This window comes from Cibotium barometz, chromosome 18 (genome assembly GCF_041138505.1).
Source record: "Cibotium barometz isolate CiBa-2024 chromosome 18, ASM4113850v1, whole genome shotgun sequence".
Taxonomy (NCBI): domain Eukaryota; kingdom Viridiplantae; phylum Streptophyta; class Polypodiopsida; order Cyatheales; family Cibotiaceae; genus Cibotium; species Cibotium barometz.
Window position 1 is genome coordinate 13824435 of NC_141063.1, and position 25897 is coordinate 13850331.

The 25897-nt window shown below is 37.3% G+C and overlaps 1 protein-coding gene across 1 annotated transcript; it reads left to right on the plus strand.

Moving 5' to 3' along the window:
* The first annotated feature begins 6438 nt into the window (after positions 1-6438).
* Positions 6439-10692, plus strand: LOC147628969 (protein NRT1/ PTR FAMILY 6.2-like). The gene is made up of 4 exons (XM_086812152.1): positions 6439-6669; positions 7506-7723; positions 8551-9176; positions 9739-10692. Exons 1-4 carry the CDS (start codon positions 6513-6515, stop codon positions 10601-10603), a joined length of 1866 nt encoding a protein of 621 aa, XP_086668278.1. The 5' UTR covers positions 6439-6512; the 3' UTR covers positions 10604-10692.
* The last annotated feature ends 15205 nt before the right edge of the window (positions 10693-25897 follow it).

Genomic DNA, 25897 nt, shown 5'->3' on the forward strand with positions numbered 1-25897 from the left:
CATTATTGAGACTTTAGTTAATTTCTTTTAGAATAATATTAAACAAATCATGTTTTTGGAAAAATTAGGGGTAGTAGATTACTATCTTCTTAGACCAACTCACCATCCTCTGAATTATGATTTCACTTTGTATGATTTTATTCAAAAATGTAATCTACTCAGTCTCTTTCTACCCCATCGGAAATTTCGTGTAAAGGCTTTCAACCAAAGAATGATACCTATACTTACTAACCTAATAAAATTTTCTGTTTGATCAGTTAATATCCTCTTTTTCAACCCGAAAAATTATGAGATAAGTCTTTTCTCATACCTTGAACAGTTTATAAAATAATTTTCTATATTTTCCAAACATTTTGATTTTTGCAGCTTGACTTCGACAAGTTTTGAGTTAAGTTTTCATTCATTAAAAATATTAGATCGTATACTTTTAAATCCAAATAAATGTCATTAGTCATTGTTCATATTATCACTTTTTCTTTGGATGATTAATTCATTTGCATGTGCAAAATTAATTATCTCAACGTTTATTTTCTAGTTTTAATTAAAAATTATTGTTGCATGCTAGAAAAATTCATAAAAAATGAATTTTAGTTTCTAAATATTCTCAATTTAATTTTTACATTTTAAAGGTATTTTTCAATTAATTTTTATAATTTATTTCATTGTATAATGCATTAGTAGATTAAAATTATAATAAAATTAGTATAAATAGTAGAAAAATTCCAAGAATTTTTTTAGCAAATGTTTAAATGTTTTTAAAATTTTTATAAAATTTTAGAAATTAATTTCTATAAATTTAGATATTTAAATTAATTATTTAGTGATTTTTCTTTAGAATTGTATGAAAATTTAATTGTTGATTTTATTCAAGTTTCATTATAAATGGTTGAAATTTCATTTTCAAGGTTAGGAAAATTTGCAAGCATTTATTTTATTGTTATTTATATGTTTCAAGATTATGAATCAAAGTATCAATCACAAGAGAGTATAGTCTTAATTTTTCACAAGATACAAGTACAAGATCTATTCAAGCTCAAGAGGAAGTTTTACTTTAGTACAAGAGACGTTCAAACAAAAACTTTAATCAAGTATAAGATTCCTAAAGATTACAGATTTCTTATTAAAAAATAGAGATTTGTTCAAGTCTACAAACATCAATTGTAAACAAGACACATCAATTGTAAACAAGACCTCTTTCAAGATTTAAAAATTCTTATAAACCATATTAGACCGAGGAGTTTAGTATGTTATGTGTAGAAAATCTAAGTTTAATACAATATCATACCAAGATCAATAATAATTATTAAAATTTCATCTTTTTCTTACATACAAGTTAGAAATAATATGTTGACCCAGGTGGCTTTCATGACATCATCTTCAAGACCTTACAAAAACTTGACACTTGGCTCTAATATTTTGAATCGTTAGCAAGGCATAACTTCAAGGGAAACCCTATCACATTGAGGCTAGCTACCTTATAGTAACTAAGCGAGTAAAGATTCTGATCTACTTAGATCGATGGGGATTAAAAACGGCACATGCAATGGTTTAAGGACCAACTCAAGGACAAGTGCATGAAGGTAGGAGACATGGTACTTATGTATAGTGTCAAGAACACCAACCAAAACTCAAGTACAAAGGTCAAGGTTTCTACTTAGTCATAGAAATTTCTCCTCAAGGTACAACAAAGATAGAGACTTTCGATGCAAATGTGGTTGAGCTAGAAGGATATTTCGATGGTAGTAAGCTATAGCACAAACTCTCACCCAAGACACACTCTATCAATTCCATAAGAAAAAGGAGGAAAACAAGAGGTTGACAACAAAAAATGGAGGGCATGCCTCGAGATGAACACCCAACACAAGAAGAATCAAAGAGGTTGTAGATCCCCAAGCATACAAATCTCGGTACATGTAGCCGACCTTCACGATTTGATGAAAAAAAAAAACAATGATGAAACTTGCTCGCCTTGGGCTAAAATTCTTTGGATTGACCATCTAGCTGGGTGGTGAGACTTGGTCAACACTGGGGCTGTTTTGTCTTAGGAGACGCGGAACTTGTTAGGTCCATCCACCCCTAACACCATTCATAGAGCAACCATTACCCTATGGTAAACAATTTGTAATCCATATTCATCTGTTGTTTTAAAATGTGGTTTTAAAACAATTCGCAATCCATATTCATCAGTTGTTTGAAAATGTAGTTTTTCATTGGATCTAAACCTACATCATCTTGCAAGTTTTACGTGACCTATGGTGGGGGTATAAATAAGAGAAATCATCATCCTTGGAAGGGGATAGATTGTGACCACTAATTGTATAGTCACCTATTAGCAAAGAAGAACCACAATGCTCGAGATCCCCTATGGAATGGTTATCATACCTTTGGCAAATGAGGAAATTCGAACCTTTCAACATCCCAAGCCTTGTCATCCAACCGCATTGCATTATTCCAGGTAACCCCTAAGTCACAACACTGCCCTTGTCTCGATGCATTGGCCACCCCCTCTAACCCTATTGGAGATGCAAAACCTTACCAATAGAGACGGAGACCACCTCTAACCTCAATGGACCCCTGGGGGGTGGTTACTAAGGAAGAGGACCATGTCTAGCCAAGGCAAGTTCCACATCCATGGTAAAGACTTGGCAGCCACTATTTGGTCCAAAGCCTACCTTTGAACACAAAACTACCAAGCAGGATAGAGATGTGGTACTCTCACTAGCTGGATCCTAGTCAATAAGTTGCTAGAAGCTCGGGTCCCAAAACCCTTGTCGTCCTCTGTACACCACAACCCTTTAAGCAAAAAAGATCAAAGCGCAATGACCCGAGAGACCATGGCAGGTGTAAGCATGGATCCATCACTTGAAAACCCCCAACTTTGTAGGTCCCTTTAAAAAGCTTCAATGCATGCAACACATGTTGTGTTGCCAAGTAGATCTAAACAACCATCTACCCATGTAAATCACACCATCATGGTCTTCATGTTCATTCTGCTAATTAGAGAGTACGGACCACTTCTACTAACTACCTTATTTTGAACGATCCAAGCCATTTCCACAATAGAAGGAGGCCTCTCATATCTTTCATACTGCCCCGATAAGATGATGACCCCCAGAACTACCTAAAGCTTCTAACTAATATGCCCTACATCTGATGGTTAGTCCTAGACCATACCACTTAACCTCGATGCCAACTGCATAGCATATCATGGACCACATCCATGCCTTTTCACTCTGGCAATAGCGTCACCACCACTGACTTGGGTGATGTGAGAATGCAATCATCACCATTAGGAAGGAGGGTATATTAACCACTTTATAGATTAACATGGTTTCACCTACTCGACCTATCATAAGAGGGTACTTTCCCATCTTACCCACTTAAATGGGCACTTATCCTTTGTTAGACGGTGCTTGAACATATAAAATGGCCTTACCTTGCTTAATGTTAAATACGGAAACTCAAACAACTTTGTGTACATACTTCCTTAAGACTAGTAATAGAGGGGTCATACAATTTTTAAGTTTGGTTGGCCTAGTGTGAAAACTAGTTACTTATACATAAGTCATTTTTTGGCACTAAGCAATGGACATGTTCATTCCCTGATAATAGAACACTTGTGAGCTCTTCTCTTCTCTCTTCTTGTTTATGCTCTATTGGATTCTTGTGGGCAATAGAATACTTGTGAGCTCTTGTCTTCTCTACTCTTGCTTTTATGCTCTATTGGATTCTCGTTGTGCATGCTAGCTGGATGCTTGCTTGAATAGATTTGATTGTAGGTTTCCCTTTTCCATTAGCTTCTTTCTTATCCACCTTTTTTGATAGAGAACCACTATAAAGGAAAATCTATATTTGCCTCTATCTAGGCAAATATAGCTCTTCCTTCACCCCCCTTAGCAAGGAGCAATCCGATGTGATAAGGGAGTGAGAACATGATGGACAAGCTAGCATACCCACATCGGGGACTTGCATTGTAGCTCAGAGGTGAGACCCAACAACACATCATTTGACAAAGGCTAGGTAAGCCCTTGACTTGAACAATCATGATATAAAATTATTCATCAAAATGTTTACATGTGAGGGAATCTAAGCTTCCACAATTTTATTCACAGAATGCACTGGTCATCATGCATTTACTTGTTTTTTAATTATCATGTATATATATATATATATATTCTTTAGCATGTAAATAGTACCACACAAATCATTAAAGAAACCATGAATTATTATTAAACATTTTCCATGAGATTAGAAAGCATGAATGACTATGAAAATTTACACCTATCTTGTCTCGTAATAAAGATGAGAATCATTTTGTTAACAAACTTGCATGATTTATACTTTGACAAAGAAAAAGGAAGGCCACCATCTTAATGGACATAAACATTAGGTGATATTAAAAGAGTAATGAAATAGCATATAATGATCATAAAACCGGCGTGCATATTAAGCAATTCCTTTACATGATTGTAAAATCTGTTTAAAAGGCATAGTTAAAAATTGTATGTATACTTATAAGTGGTTATCATAGTTTGTTGAAGATTATGGAGTATGGGATAGCCATTCCAAAGGGGAAAATGGGGAGTTAGCAGTAGCCACCAGTAGCCCACTTTTCTCTCAAGAATGGTTAGGTCCATGGCCAGTCCCAGTTGTTAAGGTTGTGAGGGAATCATGAATTTCGGATAGAAAAGGGTGGATTTTGCATAGAGGTGGATACACTAGTCCTCATAATGATTTTCATGTCTCATTAACATTTTAATGATAGGGATGGCAATATTAGAATACCATTTTAATGATAGGGATATTAATATTAGAATATCATTAAAGACTAGCCTAAAAGGCCACAAATATTTTATGCACATGTAAAATTAAAGAAGATTGAAAGTGGGTTTAGTGTCAATGAGAGAGGCATCACATGAGAGAATGTAATACTATTGTGTTCACATGAGAAATATTGTGTTGTGTACATATATGTCATGGGAATGGTGGGCAAAGGGTGGCTTTCATGTGAAGTATGCTTGATTTTTAATGGGGCTTTTAATTGTTTTTTGCTATTTTTATGGGTGTTTTAATTGTAAAATTCTAGATTACTCATTAAGTTGTTAAAAAGATATGTATTTTTCACTAGAAAATTATTCTATGATGGGTACGGAAGGCTTTGCATTAAAAATCAAGCCTCATGTGAAGAACCCAAAGGATAAGTTTTCCAAGTACAAGGTAATCTAAAAGGGCTTGTATGATGTTGCAATGGATGAACACACCAATAAAACTTTCTTCTTGTCATGTGCATGTACATCAACACATAAACTGAGTATACATCAATTATATAGCATTAAAAGTTATACCCCTGGCGTGGAAAAATGTGAGCCTTAACTTAGCATGGCTATCTATAACATTGTATAAACTATTCTGATCTTCTAGTAAGGAAAATATTGCTTACACGTTCTTGTCACTCAACGAGAAATGACTTTGAAAAGCAAACACGGTGTTTGTGTGCTTAGTGGTCTTGATTGATCAATCACTTAAATTATTCATGTGGTTACTCACATATGCTCATGTGTGGCCCTCGATCATAATTGTCGAGAGTTGATTAGTTAATGAGAAAGCAAGAAGTCATGAGTTGAAACAAACTCAAGGATGAGGGAGAAAGGTAGGCATATACTCATGATTGGAGCACCAAGAGAGACAAACCTTTGGTTGTGGGAGTAGTGGACCATAATGAGAGGGTTGCCTTTTGAAAAAGGTGAGGTTTGATGGTGGCAAACCTAACAAGTTAGTGCGCTCATGAGAAAGTCTCTTCACAAAAGCTCACTTTTATGCTTTATCAATTAACAATTGGATTAAGAGGAATAAATTATATAGGTAGGCCCTTCTTTTATAAAGTTAATGGTAGATTTATTGTAATATTCGGCTATGGGTCTCTACCCACTGGTAGCTTCACACGTGTCCCATTTTTGTATCCTCCTGGATATGACCCTAAGGATTGCATGCATGGCCTTGAAGAATATGTTTCCCTTTGCGGGATCCTAGCTCCATGCTTTCTTTGATTTACTTCCACACATTTATTTCCGGATTTAGCCCACCATCAATTACAGCCTTTTAATCATCTCGGACGGTTGCTTGCAAGATAAGTTTTAATTAACTGGTGAGCTTGCAAGCATAATCCCGTAATTAAAGTCCTCTCTTAGCTGTGATCGCCTTGCAATCAGAATTAGCTTCTTAATTAAAGTGGGATTTACTTAGCGTGCTAGATGCTACTACTGTGATGGTACAAAATCTTAAATAGATTGCCCATCAGCATCATTATGCTGATTAATTAAAGCCCATGAGCATCCTTATGCTGATTAATTAACGCCCATCAGCATCCTTATGCGGAATAATTAATAGCTTTTAGCGCTTTAATCACGTGGTCTCTTGGTGTATATATAAGAGGGAAGTACAAGAAAGCATTAAATGAATAATATATATCAAGGTCTGTAGAAGAGAGCAACAGAAGCTTCTTCTGTTATCACATGGAGCTATCCAATCACAGCTGTAGCTTAGACCCCGAGAAGCTTGGGGTGAGTCCTGATGATGACCAGAGCATTGCTAGTAATAGCCCATGCAAGAGTACCATTGACTCAAACAGAAGGGCCACCGGTGGATGGAGAGCAGCACGCTTAATCCTAAGTAATTACTCTTTCATCGCTTAATCCTTACTAATGCTCTTCCATTAATCCTCACTCATTACTCTTTCATCACTTAATCTTCACTAATTACTCTCTCATCACTTAATCCTCACTAATTACTCTCTCATTACTTAATCCTCACTAATTCTCTTCTATTAGTCCTCATATAAATCAAGTATGTAATACATAATTAAAGACCTCATAATTAAGTATGTAATACATTCAATAAGTTAGTTCAATTTAAGCTAAGCATTTTTATTTGACTATGAGAGTAGAAACACCGTTATAATGCATTAATTGAAGAAGAGTTTGTGGGATTGTAGTAGCATACGTGCACTTATAATTAAGTGGAGTTTAATGGATAAAATGAGCTTTAACATAGGTGCTCAATTGGATACGTTAATTCAAGTAGAGTTTTCTAATAGTCGAGTTGATTTAGTGGATGAGAAAATCTCGAGGAAATACAAAAATTGAGCCTTCATTACATGATAATTTTCTAGTAATTACTAAAGTGAGCTTTCATAAGATAAATGCTTAATTAAAGTAAAGTATATTCGATTGTAATTAAATTTATGCATGCATTGGTTCAAATGCAATGGATTTGTGTAAGGCAATGCTTGGATTATGATTAATATGTAAGGTAATGGTTCAAATGCAATGGATGTATGTGTAAGGTAATGCTTGGATTATGATTTATGGTTCAAATGCAATGGATGGATGTGTAAGGTAATGCTTGTATTATGATTTATGGTTCAAATGCAATGGATGGATGTGTAAGGTAATGCTTGGATTATGATTTGATTAATATATCTCAATGCATTTAATAAATATTGGCAGGTATGGAGTTGTGTGAGAGGTTGGCAACATTGGGGATAGGATTGAACTTGGTAACCTACTTGCATGACCACATGCATCTACCCATCCCAAGGTCTGCCAATATTGTCACCAACTTCTTGGGAACCTCTTACCTCACCTGTCTGTTGGGTGGCTTCATTGCTGACACTTACTTGGGTCGATATGGCACCATAGCTGCTGGCTCTTGCATCCAATTACTTGTGAGTAACTCCCCTTTTGAGCTTGCATAAATGATTAATTTCTAGCCAAATTTAAAATCTCTCGACCATAGTCTAAAAGGAGTCTTATTAAAAGTATATTTAAAAGGGGTCTTAAATGAGTCTAAAATTATATTTAATGTGGAGAAAACCATTACTTGCATAACTCAACCATAATCTAAAAGGAATCCCATTAAAAGTACATTTAATGTGGAGGAAATAATTACTTGCATAAATTTTTTTTTTTGTGGGTTCCTTGCTCAAATCATGTGATGATCTCCATAGCACTCCCTTACCCACTCAAATAATGACTTGTTTAATGGTCTATTTTTTCGAATTAAAATAAGTCTAATTAAAAGTATATATAAAAGGGGTCTTAAAGGAGTCCAATATTATATCTAATGAGGAGAAAATCATAACTTGCATAATATCAACCATAATCTAAAAGGAATCCCATTATATTAATTAATGTGGAGAAAATAATTACGTGCATACTTTTTTTTTTTGGGTTCCTTGCTAAAATCATGATCATCTCCATAGGAGTCTCTTATCCAACTCAAATGATGACTTGGATAGTAGCCCCTTTTATTATAGTCATTATTTATTTAGTTATTTTTATTTTTTTGCATAATGATCTCTAGACTTTCTTACTTGCATGGTAATCTCCTCATTTGTATAGTAGCTGAAATATATATGAGTCTATGGGAATAATTATATATTGTTTTAGTGAAGAGCAAAAATGATATTAACATATATATATATATATGATGGAAATAAAAAAAAGGATAACCTAAAATATTTTACTAACCATATGGGTGGTGGATTTACAGGGGATAATTATCATGGCACTGTCGTCCTCCTTGGCGAGCTTGAAGCCACCGCCATGCGAGGCGGCGGCTTCAAGCGCAGGACAGGGGTCAACAACGTGCAGGCCGGCGAGCTTGCAGCAACTAGGGATCCTATATGCAGCGTTGTATATGATAGCATTTGGAACGGGGGGGATCAAATCGAGCGTTTCCGGCCTAGGAGCAGACCAATTCGACGACGGAGATGCCAAGGAGCGGCGACAGATGCAGTCCTACTTCAACTGGTTTGGGCTTGGCGTGTCGACGGGCTCTATCATGGCCGTCACGGTGCTAGTTTACGTGCAAGACAATCAAGGGCGAGGGTTGGGCTATGGTGCCTGTGCAGGCTGCATGGCTGTCGCCCTCGCCTTGTTCCTGGGTGGTACCAAGTTCTACCGTACCAAGCCGCCCTCCGGCAGTTCCCTCACCCAAATCGCCCACGTTCTCGTTGCCGCTTGGCGTAACCGCCACCTTCCTCTCCCGCTTGACCCGTCTCAGCTCTACCACGGCGGCGGCGGTGGCGGTGCTACTCACCCCCACCCTGGTGGAACAACAAAAACATCCAAAATCACCTGCTCCACCAAGCCCATCCATCATACCACCCAATTCTTGTAAGTGGCATTCTTTCTCCTTGAAGTTTCATATCCTTCGACTAACTTCATAAAATATCCTTCGAGAGACTAACTTCATAAATAACTCTCGTTTTTAAGAACTGCATTCTTGTCACAAGCATATAAGATATAAGATGTTATTCTCTTCCTGGTGTTTTTTTTTTGGAATCTTTGTGCTCGTGTGCGTGTATGATTTTTCATACCGCTGTCAACAACTAGCAAGTTTTGAACCCATCACTTCAAGCATGGGACTTCAACACCTTACCCCGCTAGGCTATGTCTGCATTGGCTCTCCTCCTTGGTGTTTCTAACAAGTTGTGAGCATACGCTTTCCTTAGATGGCATTTCTCTTTTACCTAGTTGCCTTATCATGCCTACCCTCATTCACTACTTATATGTGTAGTTGTTTCAACATTGACATGAATAAGGATCACATTTCTCTTTGATCTATTTGCCTTTCTAGGCATGCCCTCATTAGGATTCTATATTTTTTCGACAATTGATATCATCTATACATTGTATAAAATGGAAAATAAATGCATCTCTTTTTCCTTTTTTCCAGGTTTCTTGATAGGGCTGCCCTTATACCCCAATCAGCTAGCATATTTGAAGCACTTCAAACTCCATGGAGACTTTCTTCGGTAGAGCAAGTGGAAGAAGTAAAGATGTTTTTTCAATTGTTCCCCATTCTTGCTACTACCATTATGTTTTGGACTGCTACCTCACAAATGCTCACATTCTCTATTGAGCAAGGTACTACACTGAACAGAAGACTTGGAAGAAATTTTCAACTTCCTCCAGCTTCATTATCAGTCTTTATGCAGATAGGCGTTCTAATTACTATCCCCTTTTATGAGAGAGTGTTGGTACCACTAGCAAGAAAATGGAGACACAATGAACATGGGATAACAAGTCTTCAACGCATCGGAGTGGGGTTAATTTTTTCCACTTTGTCAATGATTGTGGCAGCATTGGTGGAAAAGAAAAGGCTCCAATTGGCCCATGAGATAAACAAAGAGAATAGTGCTAGTTTTGTGCTTCCAATGAGCGTTTTCTACCTTGCCCCACAATATATACTTGTGGGAATAGGAGAGGCCTTTACATACATTGGGCAATTAGACTTTTTCTTTAGAGAGTCTCCACATGGCATGAGAAGCTTGAGCACCGGTCTTTGCCTTAGCACTATTTCATTTGGACTTTTCTTAAGTAGTGCACTAGTTAGTGGTATTAATAGATGGACAAAACATGGTTCTAATTCAGGTTGGTTGGCAAACAACCTAAACATTGGGAGATTAGATGACTTCTATTGGCTCCTTGCCCTTTGTAGCTTTCTTAGTTTCTTAGCCTACCTTTTATGCTCTCATTGGTATAACTATAACCACATGTGGAATATGAACACAAGCCACCATGAGGAATCAATGTGGTGACAAGTTTATGCAAGTTGAAAAATTTTCTGATTAGAGAATATTTTGTTCCAATTGATATATAATGGGTAAAATGTAAGGAGTTTTAAGAGATTTCATTCTTTTGTAATATTATATTTTATTATTTCAATAATAATAGATAAGTTGTTTTATAACTACAAAGGTTATGTACGAGTTCTACATGAGACATGGTGTAACCATACCTTTTGCCTTGTGGCGTGGTCTCGGCATGGTTAAATCATTTAAGTGTAGTTTTGATTTGTTAATTTGTTTCTTTCAACTATTTGAAAACACATGGAAACTTTAAACTTTGTTTTGATCAAATGCTCACAGAATGAATAATCGTAAGAACATGTGAGAAAAAAAAAGCAATCTTTCTGTTATACTAGTTATCAAGATTTAATAAAAAATAATATAGCACATTGTGCATAGCAAAAGAAAAGCACATAATCAAAATAATCAACATATGACACAAGCACTGAGGGATCTCCCTCTTACATATGACACAAGAACATGATTAAAACAATCATCATATGGCACAAGCACTAAGGGGTTAAGATGATAAGGGTCTCCCTCTTACATTATGACTCAAGAACATAATTGAAACAATCATCATATGGCACAAGCATTAAGGGGTTTAGATGATAAGGGTCTTCCTCTTAGATATGACACAAGAACATAATTAAAGCAATCATCATATGTGGCACAAGCACTAAGGGGTTAAGATGATAAGGGTCTCCCTCTTAGAATATATTTTCTTCTATATTCATTAAGTAATAGAAGTGTAATATGATAGCCATGTAGCACTCAAGGCATCGAAATTGGGAGCAAACACAATCCTTGGTAATAGACATGCCGAATTATGCAAATAAGCATTCCAACATGTAGATGGCTACTAGGAAGGGTCAAATGTTTCTTTAGGCCTTAAGTGTAGCCTTGTGTGGGCCAAGAGGGGCCATGGATGGTGGCCAAGTGTGGGCTTTGGTAGATTAGGACTAGGGCTAGGTAAGAGAGATAGCCCCAACCATATCTTTTTGTAGGAGGAGATAGGGTAGGAGATAGCCCTAATCATATCTTTTTGTATAAAAAGACACTATGGAATGGAATGTACATAACTTGTAGAGGATGTATTCATGGGGGGATTTAGATTTGTTGTCTTAAGAGGGCAGTCAAATGATCAATGCCACACTTCATACACCATCTATTTAATGGTGACGATGGGTTATAAATTTCTACTTTCGGCTAGCTTTCATTGGGGAATCGACCATTATGTGAGGGGCTAAAGACATCTGAAGCATGCTAAGGAAGCTCATTTGGGTGCATTGATGTCTCTTGGTCAATATACCAATTGCTAGTATGTGGTCAAGAACAAAATGTTGAGTGTATGGATAATTGGAGCACTTTTTCTATGCTTTCTAGCCCTTACATAGAAACCATCAAAAGAATAAAAAGTGTTACTTGCTTAAACTTACCAAACATTGCTTAAGGAGAAGACCCAATGAGTCATCAAGCTTTAAGATCAACTATAGAAGACCCAATGAGTCATCAAGCTTTAAGATCAACTATAGAAATAGCTTAAACAACATGGGCTCCTAATGAATTCCCAGATAGAAAATCTCGTTGAGTATAACAGGTGGCCTTCTAGAACTTTTCTCCCCACCAACTTTAGTTTGAGATCCATGTTTTTCAACCTCTCTTCTCCCAACTATATCGGATAGAAAAATGGACATCTTGGTGGCTTTCTAGACCTTGTCTCCTTGTGTATAACAGGTGACCTTCTAGACCTTGTCTTCCCACCACATACTCCAAATTGTATATTCTCACCCTATACTTCCTTTAGTTTGAGATCCCCGATTTCGAGAGAGTGACATGGTTAAGTATTCATTAGGAGATTGGCATCATATTAAGCATGGCTTAGGGTATTTTCATGGATTAGAGTTGGTTTTATCATTTTATATCTTGTTTAGTCTCTCATAAGGGGATCTTAATCTTGATTAAAAAGCCCTAATGTAAGCTTCTACCATTGGCGATCATGTGATCTACTTAAAACATTTCACCATCCTCGATGAAAAGACACATTATAATAACATTTTGATGGTGTCATGATTGCTATCCCATGAGCATGATGAAACTAAGCGCATATGACGATGAGTAACCTAATTGGATCCCTAAACCAACTATTCTAGTTGAATGGTAGTATCCCCTACTATATTAGACCATAATTCTTTCTCACTTAGCATTTAGCTCCTACAACTAATCTCTACACATCATCATAAACATCCCAAGCATGATTTTATGCACACCAACTAGTGGAGCAATGAACAATCAAGAAATGAATTACAAAAATCAATAAAACACTATTCAAGTTCATGTTGAGGATAAAGCACCACTAAGTGGTGGGAACAATAAATAATAAGGAAATGAATTAAAAAGTCAATGTAACATTATTCAATTGTATGCCGAGGACAAAGCACCACCAAAAAATCCCCAAGTCCATGGATTCACTTATGACAAGGAAAATTAACAAAAAAGGATAGTTTATATATATATAGATATAGATATATAGATATATATATATATATATATATATATATATATATATATATATATATATATATCTATATATATAGATATATAGATATATATATATATATATATATATATATATATATATCTATATATCTATCTATCTATATATATATATATATATCTATCTATCTATCTATCTATATATATATATATCTATCTATCTATCTATCTATATATCTATATATATATATCTATATCTATATATATATATATATATATATATATATATATATATATATATATATAGAGAGAGAGAGAGAGAGAGAGAGAGAGAGAGAGAGAGAGAGAGAGAGAAAAGTGGATATTTCAAAAAGTAGGAGGAGGGGGGTTTAATTTCAAAACACACTTTATTGTTTAATTTCAAAAGGGATATCCACTTTAGTGTTTATTGTTATTTTTGTTTGGAAAAAAAGTATGGTTTTGTGTGGTGGTGTTTTGAAGGCGACATGACAAGAGACATGGCAGTCGCAACATAGAGGGCATCTAGATAGGCTTATGCAAGGATCGGTCCAATTGTAGCACCGAGAGCAATAGTAGATGAGAGCACCAATAGATGGGTGTGGCACTACATGTCAGGGGGTGCCATAGAGTCCAAGGAGGTGGGAGGTGTGCAGAGGGCAATTCCACAACAACATTAGCAAAGGGTGGCACACCAACTATGTACCAAGAGACGTCTCACACTAAGGAGGTGGCCAAGTTCCAACTATGTACCAAGAGACATCTCACTAAGGAGGTGGCCAAGTTCCAACTACGTACCAAGAGACGTCTCACTAAGGAGGTGACCAAGTTGTAGGGCACACAACAATAGAGAGTGTTTGGGAAACATTTTTGGGTGAACCTAATATGAATCCTTGGTTAAAAAGAGAAAAATATAGTTTTGAACAAGCATTTTTTTCTTCATAGTTTCATCTAATTTTTACTATATTTAAAAAATTCGGAAGAGTAATTTTTCTTCTCTATTAAGATGAGGTATGAGCAGCCGTTGTTGGTAGTTATGACCTTCTAAGTGTGGTAGCGCTTAGCTCTACAATGGTGTGCAAATGGTGGTCAGGTTTAGAGCCCCTTCAATGGAGCTTGTCATGGCTATGGAGTAGCAAAAAATAGTGCAAATGGGCGGCTAGGTTAAAGCCGTTGTCGTCGCAACTTTGATGGAGCTTGTTGTGGCTATGGAGGAGTAGCAAAAAAGAGGCAGCTTCTAGCCCAGGGGGGGCTAGAGGCAGCGTATGACGCTGTAGTGGCTGCAAAACAGGAAGCCAAACAAGTAGCAGAAAGGAAAACTAGGCCTTGTTATAACAGCCTAAAGTAGCATTGAAGGGGTGGGAGTGGGAGGAGAGGAGAGATATGGAAAAGGAAAGAGGAGAGGAGAGATATGAGAAAAAGGTGTTAAACAAACACAGTTGGTAAAGGTCAAGGAGAGGATAGAGGTGGGGGTATAATGATATGAAATCAAAAAATGTGGCACATGACCAACCAAAATAATACTCAATATTATATAACATAGTTCATGTGCTATATGTACAACCCATTATCAATGCAACACTTTGATCAAATATGTTTGTGAGAGCAATGCTCACTTGCTTGGTTACACAACAAGGCTTGCTAGTTAGGTACAAAGCGTTTGGACAAAGGATGTTGATGAAGGAGATGAAGGAAGATCAGATCAAGCAGTTAAATGCTCGACTATCTAACAAGGAGAATGAATACAATGAATTGGTAGAAGTTGTTCATGCTCAGCATTTGCAAAACTATGAACTAGAACAAAAAGCAAAGGATCTAAAGGCCAAGAACAACAAATTAGAAGTGGTATTAGAGAAGAAAATCCAACATGGCCCACCTCTAATTTGGATTCCTGTGAACGAGTAAGAGAACAAACACCACTTACTGCATTGTCAAAAAATAGTGGATACCGTCACAAAGGATGATGATGAAGGAAGCTCAGATCAAGCAGTTAAATGCTCGACTTTCTAACAACAAGGAGAATGAACACAATGAGTTGGTAGAAGTTGTTCATGATCAACATTTGTAGAACCATGAATTAGAACAAAAAGCAAAGGATCTAGAGGCCAAGAACAAAAAATTAGAAGTGGTATTAGAGAAGAAAATCCAACATGGGCCCACCTCTAATTTGGATGCTCGTGAACGAGTAAGAGAACAAACACCACTTACTGCATTATCAAATAATAGTGGAAACTACAAACGTATACATGTCAAGATTGTTGATAAGTTGAGGAATCTTAAACAAGACAATGGAGCACCCTCACAAGCCTTTGTTAAGACATATAGTGAAGTCTACACTTTCTCATTCAAAGTTCAGAACAATTAGTGAGACGATCTCATGTATGCATGATTGCAAGATGTGAAGAATGCCTTTATTGCACCTAAAGCTCAAGGTATTTGTGACAAAATTGATTTAAGTAGAGAGTCATATGCAATGATCTGAAAACAAATGGATGTAGGTTTTAAGTCCGTGTTGCAAAACAAAAGCAACTCCACTGCCGTGCCCTTTTAGTGTTAGAAAAGTAAGGTAACAATTCAATAATAACGTCCTTAAACTCATTGGTGAGCCTAGACACAGTTCACTCACATGTATTCAAGAATTTTGCTAAAGACGCGACCTTCGATCTAAATCCAAACAACAATTATGTCTTGGATGTGTGCGAATTGCAAGTTGCAATGGTGAAGTTCTATGATATGTCTGTTAAAGAATGTGGTGGCACACTGAAATTTGTACTAAAACTTGATGAGAGTGAAATTGTGAAGAATCAAAAGACAAAAAAAGTAAGCTTGACATTGATGAATAGGGCATGGGATCCTTCCGCGTGATCCTCAATACTTTAGTGTTCAATCTAAAAATGAAATTTGGTGGCTCGCAGCATTTGAGGTTCCAAAAGAGAATCATGAGATCCTAAAGATGTTTTTCAATCTTACAGAAACTCCTACTGTGGTTTAACGTCAAAAAACAAGAGAAATTCTACATGTGGATGGTTTTGAAGTACTCAGTGGAATGGCATCTTGCAGGTGATCTGTTTAGTGTCTTAAATGTTGCAAATGCAAAGTTTGCTTGTTTGTATTGCATACACTCAAGGAAAAAGGGTATGAATGGAAAAAAGGCATGAAATATGCATACTAGGAAGGATGGTGTACCGACTCGTAATCAATTCATATGGGATGGCAGAACAATGGTTAGAGTGGATCCAAAGTGGGACCTTATACTTGACATTCTTTTAACATGAGTTCATCCTTGTACACTACGAGTTCTACCATCCTCCGAGCGAGTCCTTTCGAGCAAAAATAAATAAATCGAGCGGAGCATGGTAAAGGAGACCCCAAAAAGAAGGGGGAATTGAGAAATGGTTCCTTATTGTTTCATTGAATTTATTTCATCCGAAATCAATTCGTGACATCCAAAATCAATGGACACATACTGCATGAAGAGAGCATGAACATACACATGTACAATTGTAAGTGAATTTGCCATAAAATTGAGCATCTTTAAAAATGGCATGAACAAAAACAATCACATAAAACCTTTGAAGTGGTCGGCAAAACTATGGATGGAAATGTCCAGAAACTCAATGGTAGGCAATCACATAGATCCACACTCATCATCAATAAACAAATGCCGGACGTGGAGTAGCTCCTTATATTCCATCTCAAATCTTGGATCTCTAACCATTGTCCTTGCCATCGCCTCCGCATATTGGGGAAGTTGAATTTACATCGAAATCAAAACAAAAACAGGTTCAGGGCATCATAAACAAGTTAGAACATTCTAATCCCACACCTTAATAGAGGTACGGCCAATCCATTATCCCTACATACGCATATTTGACTAGCATCCTGGCATCATTGATAAGGCTATAACAACGCAACTATACTGATCATTAAGTGAGACAAAAATCGTTAAAATCTACAACCAAAATCGTAACATCCATAGTCATTGAAACCGCAATGCAAGTTTGTTGTGAAATCCACAGCCAAAAACTAAGAAGAAGGTGGAAAATCTAAACAAAAAGTCACCCCACAAAAACTAAGAAAAAGGTGTAGATGCTCACTAGTTGTACGAATTATCTCCCACACGCGTGTCAATCTCATCATTAGTAACCTGTGAACTACTAGCCTCTGCAAGCTTTCCTCGCTTCCTAGCAAGTAGCAGGGGCAGCACATATGATGCAATAAGTCTATCATCACTATCCATCAAGGCACACACACGGCCTGTAAGAATAGGGACAGTACCACATTCCAACTCAAGGCAAATACCACCATGATGTCATAATAACTCAAGAAAGTAAGCCATAAATGTGACACTCCTCTCCAAGGCTCCACGAATATCCTCCTTGACAGGATCTCTACTGTGTGAAACCTCAGGCAAATGGTGATAAGCCACTGAATCCAAAGGATGCATATGTAGAGCCTCAAAGAGCAGCGAACTCTCCAAGCAACACAAAGGAGGCACCATCCCTCGTCTACGGACCACAAAGAGCATAGACGAAGCGCACTGCAAATCAATAAAGCCAAATGCTCAAACAAAATAAAATGCCTCATTGTGCATTACGTATAGAGTTGCAAGCAAAACTCGCAATAGTACCTTTGTCTGGAATCCACCACTCTCATGTGATCGTACAGAGAGTGATGCATGACAACAATCCACCACCATATCTCCAAATCTGATATACGACAGTACCGATCAACCCAACCAATAGTCTCCCCTACAACCTAGTGCAAAAACAATCATCACATTAAAACCCTTTTTAAATCAAACAACTCAAACCAAGTAGAAAGGTAGAATGTTCATGGAATACCTTGCATGGATGCCATAATCATCAACCACCTTGATTCAGAGAGTGTCGATGTAGCCACAATGAAACTCCATATTACACATGGTCCTCTGTGATAGTGTCCCAAGGAGCCTAGACATGGCACCAAGTAGAACACCTCTGAAGGGGAGGTCCAGAAACACAAAATCTGCTGCCTAAGGCACGGCCGTCCCCTTCCTAGCAAACTCTCGACCCTACGGCTGCACACCTCTGCATTGCTCATGAATACTCGTATATGTTGGATTTTTCATTCTTACTAAATAATCCTTGCCAATAGCGATGTATTCACTAGCCAGAGCCAAGAACGTGGGATCATCCCCCAAGAAATTCTCTCCAAGCGTACGGTCTGACTGATATACGTAAGTGGTCGTTCGCTTTGAAATGATCTTGTTTATACTAACACCACTGGACTCACCGACACCTAAACCCAAAAGAATTATTTTGAATAAGTGATGGCTGCTACAAGAAAGAATAAGTGAGAGCTGACATGCCATGAATAACACTTACCATGCCCGGATGTTGTATTTTCAGACCCCAGCATCATCATCCTCATTGACTGTATCACCATGCTTTCCCATTCCCTTTCCACCACGACCTTTGGACAACAAAGTTAGAGATATTTGTCGAGCAATACTCACAAAGTATGCATAAAAGGCAAGAATTCTTTTCTTACCTCGATCCATTGATTCATTTGCCTTGTCCACAAACGACCCTGGGCTTATTTTTTGAAACCTCTACATGGATCTCGTTGTCCCTCTCCAATACATGACCCCTCTCTAGGTCTATCCACCATGGACAATTTTCAATCTCCCACTTCAAAAGTCCATGCCTGGGTGGAGGGTACATACTAGTGGCAGCATTTGCAATCACCAACCACTGCTTTGCTCTAACTGGCATAGTGTGCAAATGGCCCTTATCTTTCAAGCAAGCAAAGTATCTACATGTATTTACATGCACACAAATCACATTAGCTTTCTTGCACTTGTGGCAATAAACTTAGAACAAGAAAATATTCCATTGCATTCACCAAAAAGATTATACATACATAAGATGTTACATGTAGACTAATCTCTGGGCCGCCATCTAGATCAAATCAAGCTTCTTTAGTGCAATCGCATCACCCTTTCTATCCTTTGTCTCTCCATGAGTCTCCAAAGGAAATAAGTGTTTCCTCTTCTCAATCTTCACCACTTCACAGTAGTTGCACAACAAACAATATTCGGGGACCACAACACCACCAAGAGCTTCCTGAAAATCTCTCATTAGCTCTTCAGCTCTATGTAATATTTTCTCCAGAGTCACTTCTCTCCGAAGCTAACTACACAACAAAAATAAATGTGTACACAACCCACATCTCAAAACGAGAACTCGTGAAAAGAAAATGGATGAATCTATACAATAGTGTGCCATAAGCCAAGCCAAAGTATAAAAGAAGGTTACAACTTACTGTCTGTATATGTGATCTCCTCAAACATAGTTTTAGTGGTCTTGTTCGCCTCCAGCAAAGACAACTAATAGATTTTAGACTCGATGGAAACATCACACAAGGCAAGTAGGTTTAACTTCTCCAATGTGGCATAGCTATCTGCTCCCCATTTTAGAGACCATACTTTGGAATGCCAGTCATCACCATCATGCTTAGGATCAATTATATTGAGAATCTAAAACAAACCAAAAAACATGGCACATGCACACATGGAAAAAAGCACTTGCTCAAAAGTCGTCCTCTTTTTTTTTAAAGGTTTGCAATTGGACTTTTTGCACCACACATTAATCATGCTTTCCTTAAAAACTCTCCAAAAAGGTAGTGATAACTTTTCTTTACCTTCCCAATTCTATCACCATATCTTGAGGCCAATTCCTTTGTCTCCTTCTCCTCCAATTTATTGATCTCAATATCAGACAATGTCAATCTTGCTTGCTCGAGCTTCTTGTTTTTAATGATTGTGAAATTTAAACCTAAAATATCAATGAAGATTTGAAGCATGCAACAAAGAAGAAAACCTTACCCCATTTAAAATGATGGCATCTTAGCAACCACTCACATTGTATATAAGCTTTCCAAGATATCTGCGAGTAAGAGGGTACCATGGCTCTACACCCTTAGTGTATTTCCTTCTAATCTGTGCTATCAATCTCTTATCTTTATCAGGGAGATCCTTTAAGTAGTCCTCATGATTTGCAGCACAAATGTTTGCACAATTCACTATCTCATCTTGCAAAGTTGTCCCAACCAAAGCATGTGTATTCAAACTAAAAACATCAAGAAAATTTTCTCATTGATGACCAAGACCCAAAAATAAACTTTTTGCAAAAGTTATCCCATCCATATATTAGGAGACACAAGGACATGGCCCATCAAAGACAGCCATTATAGATCCATTGAGCAAACTTCTAAATATATGCATAGTTCACAAATAAATAAGATCACATATAATCACTGGTTCATCCGCTGCAAGCTCGATAAATGTGCAATCTCACTCACTCTAGTCAGATCTATGATGGTACACAAAACACGGTGATGCTTTGCCCTTGTATTTGAAAATCTCTCTTTTAATGCCACCTTCCAACAGTACAATGGTTCCCCTCCCAAACATAAAACATCCTCCCTGAAAGCATATGCAATTATGGGATTCTCTGAATATCCTCCCTCAAACTCTTTGTTGACCTCTTGTCTGCGATTAACTCCTCACTAATCATTGTGCTCTCTCTAGTACATGTCCACATGGACACTATGAAGGCGCCCTTTTCCGGCACATACCCCTCCTTACTAAAAGCTGCTTTCAAGCCCGACACATCATCTCTCAATCCCCTCATCTTTGCATATGGAATAAGCTTGCATAGTGGAACCATTGGACATTGAAAACAACTAAAAAGCTTAATTTTTTGCATTATATCTTCCCCCATGTCCGTATAAATTTTATTCTCTTCCTTGTCATCATTTGGAGGAAAAACCTTCGATCTCATTACATAAGGAATAATTTGCATATTAGCCTCTTTTCGTGCTAGCTTATCGTCCATCTCATGATTTCTACTTGCAACAAAACCATCAATAGTATAACTGTCAACCTCTTCATCCCATCCTTTATTTCCTGGAAATCTGTCTCAACCACTCTACTAATCTCCTCCAAACTCTCTAAGGGTAGATGATCATGGTCTATGTTCCTTGGTCCTCTTCTTTTTGTGCCACGCTTGCCTCCACCTCCCTTGGATGATAGACATAATTCAAATATAAAAAACTTTTTAAATTCAAGTAAATATACAAGAGATATTTATCAAGTAAACATACATCAAAGCATTCCAATCTTATTACATGAAACACAAACATCAGAGCATCAACACTTGTATTTGATACCAAACACACCTCATGTAATTTTCAAAAAAGCTCATACTGTTCAATATAGCAAGCATAAAATATTTCAAAAGAGAGAACTTTTTCTCACCTCAAATTGTCATCAAAATACTTAACATTAAATGCAAAACATAAGAAATGGATTTGGTAGAATATAAAAGCACCCTTCCTCTTGTTCATTGTAGAATAGCTTTGAGCTTGTTTTAGCTGCGCATAGAACTAGGAATGCAAAACAATGGTTGTCAAACCAAGCTATTAAGGCTTTTTAAGCTTTTAAGCTTTAATAGCTATTAAAGCTTTTTAATCTTAAATACCTGTTTAAGCTTAAAAATCTTTAATAGCTATTAAAGCTTAAAAGCTTAATTTTACCCTCTCAAGAGGCGCATAGCAAAAAAATGAACACTCTTTGATACCTTATTTGGGCGACCGATGAAAATTTTCAAGATATAAATTGTTTTTTTTTTAATTACAAGTTGTTTCCTACTCTCAGCAGGCCACACCGGCGCGGCATCCTGTGATAGCCAAAAAAAAAAGAAAAAAAGAATATCTTCAATACCTTATTGGGGCGACATAAGAAAATTTTCAAAATATCAAATGTTGTTTTCCATTGTTTCCTACTCTCAGGAGCCCACGCCAAAAAAGTTGTTTAATAGTTATTTAAGCTTTAATAGCTATTTAAGCTATTAAAGCTTTTTAAGCTTAAATAATTATTTAAGCTATTTACTAGCTTAAATAGCTATTTAAGCTTAAAAAGCTTTAATGACTATTAAAGCTTAAAATTTTAAATAGCTTTTTAAGCTAAAAATAGCTATTAAGCTTTAATAGTTATTTAAGCTTTAAGGTTTAATAGTTAGTGAATATCTTCTCCCTTGTTTTTTGTGATGATCTAAATGTAGAGGAGGTGCCTCTAAAAAATTATTGCCAATAATGACAAAAGTTGAGGTCATTTCACCAACCATTTGTTTGCACACACAGGCATCTGCTCCCTCACACAAACCTGACCATATGTACAGATTCATATAAACTAAAAACAAAAAATAAATAACATTGGCACAAATTTTTGGGACGTAAGTGCACGAGCATTGTACTAACTAGTCCAATGAACTATGTCCCAAAACAAGTTGAACAACTAACTTTAGGTGTGATTTGGTATATATGTGTTGCTCGAAAAATATAATTCATGATCAAATACATGCGTTCATATTAAAAGATGGTCCATTGTTTAACATCACTGTGTATTATGATTTCTTTAGCACTGTATCTCTGAATATTATTTTTGGCATTTTATTGTGTTTGTTTCGACCAATTATAAATTTTTAACAACTAGCATAAGGAAACAATTTGATGGATTTTGTTCTAGACGTATTTTTGTGTTTTGTCTTCATTACCCCCTAGTCTGAATGACCTGTTCTGTGTTTTCCTTCAATTCTTGTGACCTTGTTCTTGCAGTTTCCACTTAGTACAATGAGCAGACACGTGACTGTTTACGGGCCTTTGCCTAGGCAAAAACTTTCACTGGTTGTTGAAGGTAGATGGAAGGAGCTCAAGCTTAACCTTCTGAAGGAATATTTTGATTTGCGGGGAAAACCAATGGCATTGAAATCGCTCTCTGAGTCGTGAGCTTATAAAGCTCGAACCAATTATCCTTTTTGATGGAGAAGACAGTTTCGTCCTAGATGCAAAACTTCACCAGTTCTACAACGTTTTTATTGACAACAATGATGTGAATGTAACACCAGTTATTGTGGAGCATGATAATGAAGCTGTTGGTAGCAAGATTAAAAGTATCTTGAGCATGATTGAACTTCTACCGTTGAACAACAATTTGCACGTTGCCTTGCACAGTGTAAAAAATATTGAGAGGGTTGTGGAGCTTTCAACATCGTATGATGGTTACATTGCTTATGAGCTACCTCCTTGTGGTATGAAGTCTGCAATGTCTGGTATGGAACAAAATAATGATGGTTACATTGCTTATGAGCTACCTCCTTGTGGTATGAAGTCTGCAATGTCTGGTATGGAACAAAATAATGATGGTCACTCTTGGGTGAAGTATATCACATGCAGTGCATTTGAGTAGATGCTCTAGCTATTTATGTTGTGTGAATATTGACTGCTCTCACTACTCCAGGTTGCATTATCAAAATGAAACACAATGGAAAGAAAGAGTAAACCGGAGTTTTCCTGTGGGGTTGATTGGTCCAGAGTTTGGAAACATTTCATGTAAGCATTGTGCACAAATGCCAGAGTGCGTCTCTAGATGCCTTGCTGTAATTTATTATTGTCTCCCTAGAGACCATGGCTATACTATACGATGTGCTGTAAATCTTGGTGAACATAATCATCCTTATGAGGTGGGTCTTTGCAGGAGTGTCGAACACGAGATTGAGGAGAAGGTGTTGTCTCGTGCTGCAATGAATCCCTTTGCAAAACAGCAAAACAATTGGAGACAACTGTGGCTCAAGATGTCATTTTAGACATGCTGATGGGGGATATGAAACCTGGCACCTCAGAGATTGGTAAAGATGAGTTTTCAGAGCTGCTTGAGTACGTCACTCCATTGTTTAAAAAAAGGAGGATAGAAAGATGTTTGGATTATGCCAAAAGAGCCAAAAGGATTACATCAAAGGGTCTTGAGGTGGTTTTGGATTTAAAAAACAAATGTAGATATCCATTTATCCAGAGTGTGCTTTTCCTAGGACAATTGAGTGAGTAGCATCAGCCACATGTATTTAAAATGTCAACTAAAGGGCTTGGAAGTGACCTTGACTTGGTCAATAGAATGAGACAAGGGAAAAATCTGCAAGATATGTGGGTGCATTTTGACCACATCGACAAAGTCCCAAGTTGGCCAACTATGTCTACCCATGTGTATGACCATTATGTCCGTGAGCTTTTGACAATAGCTACATGTGAGTTTAATGTAGAGGACATGTATACACAAATAGAGTTTTGGAAGATGTTGAATCAAGTGGTGTAAGATAATGGCTATGAGAAACCAGGATTCTGAGGATTCATGGCAGACAAGGCCAATGCAAACTGGGTTGCAATGCGTGTTGTTTACTTTGGAGGATCAAATAATAGGGTGCCAGAGAAGGAAAGAACCTGCATTTTTCATTAGGAGCAGAGCATGGTGCGTCATACACAAAAATGTATACGGTCCTCTTTTCATGACGATCAAAAGTCTTTATGTAGGAAATGGAGGAATTCGTCGTATGAGGTAGTGGCTAAGAATTGCAAAAATGAAATCAAGATATCTTGGCGCTCAGGGCGCGCAATACCAAGAGAGATTCCAGCGTTGGAAAACCTCTTGGAGGCTAAACATGCAAGCATGAGGGCAACTGGGGGTTATAAGAGCAACCTTTCACTCTATGAGGCAACAGGTGCAAACATGGCAATGGCATTTTTGCAAAGTGTTAAATACAGTGCATACTTGAAAGGGACACACACAGGAAATGGACTAGGGATGAACGAAATGGTAGATAAGTTTTACAACCGTGGAGCAGGTACTTCTACAGGTAGGAGACTAGACTAGTTGATCTGGCACACTCATCAACGCAAGAGATGGGGATAAATTCTCCTGAGAAGCAACATGTAAATATACAACGGCGTAGTGTTCACAAAAAAAAACAATACATGCAGATCTAGATGTCATCTTAGAAGAAAATAGGCACAAGCCAAAATACGTGACTGTTACAGTGAACAAGCAACAAGGTGCATTGAAACGTGCACAAGGAGGAAAAACACAAGGCCAAAAAAAAAGGTGCCAAAAACAATGTGGGCTATTCAAAGGACAGAGCCAGGGAAAAAAATGACTTGCTTTGGGCATTTTCTAAGACAGAATAGAAGATGTGGAATGTTCATCAATGAGGGAGATGGAGACAAAAGTAATGGAGTGCTTGCTCCATGCTTCTAGGGTCGACGGAAATACCCGATGATGTAGTGGGGGGGTTTGTATGGTTCTGTACACGGCTCCCACTCACTCTTGAGATGTTGATGAAAGCCATCTCATTGGTACACCTGGTCCGGCTCCTGGGGTATGGCCAGTGGACGAGGGGACATGTCTGCAGGCCGTGGAGGTGGAAGTTCTCCTAGAAAATGGATTTGTGCTTCAAAGTGAAAGACCACCTTTGCAAATAGCTTAAGCCAACACAAATGCAATAAGCATTCCAAGTGCTTTTCATCCAAAATACAAGAATGGCAAGATTGTTAAGTGGAGAGTCCAACTAACTAATGAGTTTCATGAGAGTGTAAAGAAGGGAAGGACATTGGTTGCACAGGTTATTTGCGAGGCCATTATATTGTGCAATGAATCCCACGTCTTCTACATTAGTACTGAGGGGTCTAGAGCAATGGGTGTGAGCTACTCGGTATCAATAACAAACTTTCCACGTTGCATGTGTGAATGTTTTTAAAAATGGGAGGACAAGCGCCTGGCATACATACCATACAAGCACTTGTACTTCGTTTACTTGCAAGTTTTGGGATTGGATTTAGTAGCTCACGATTTCATGCACTAGGCAATACTAACTAAGGTGG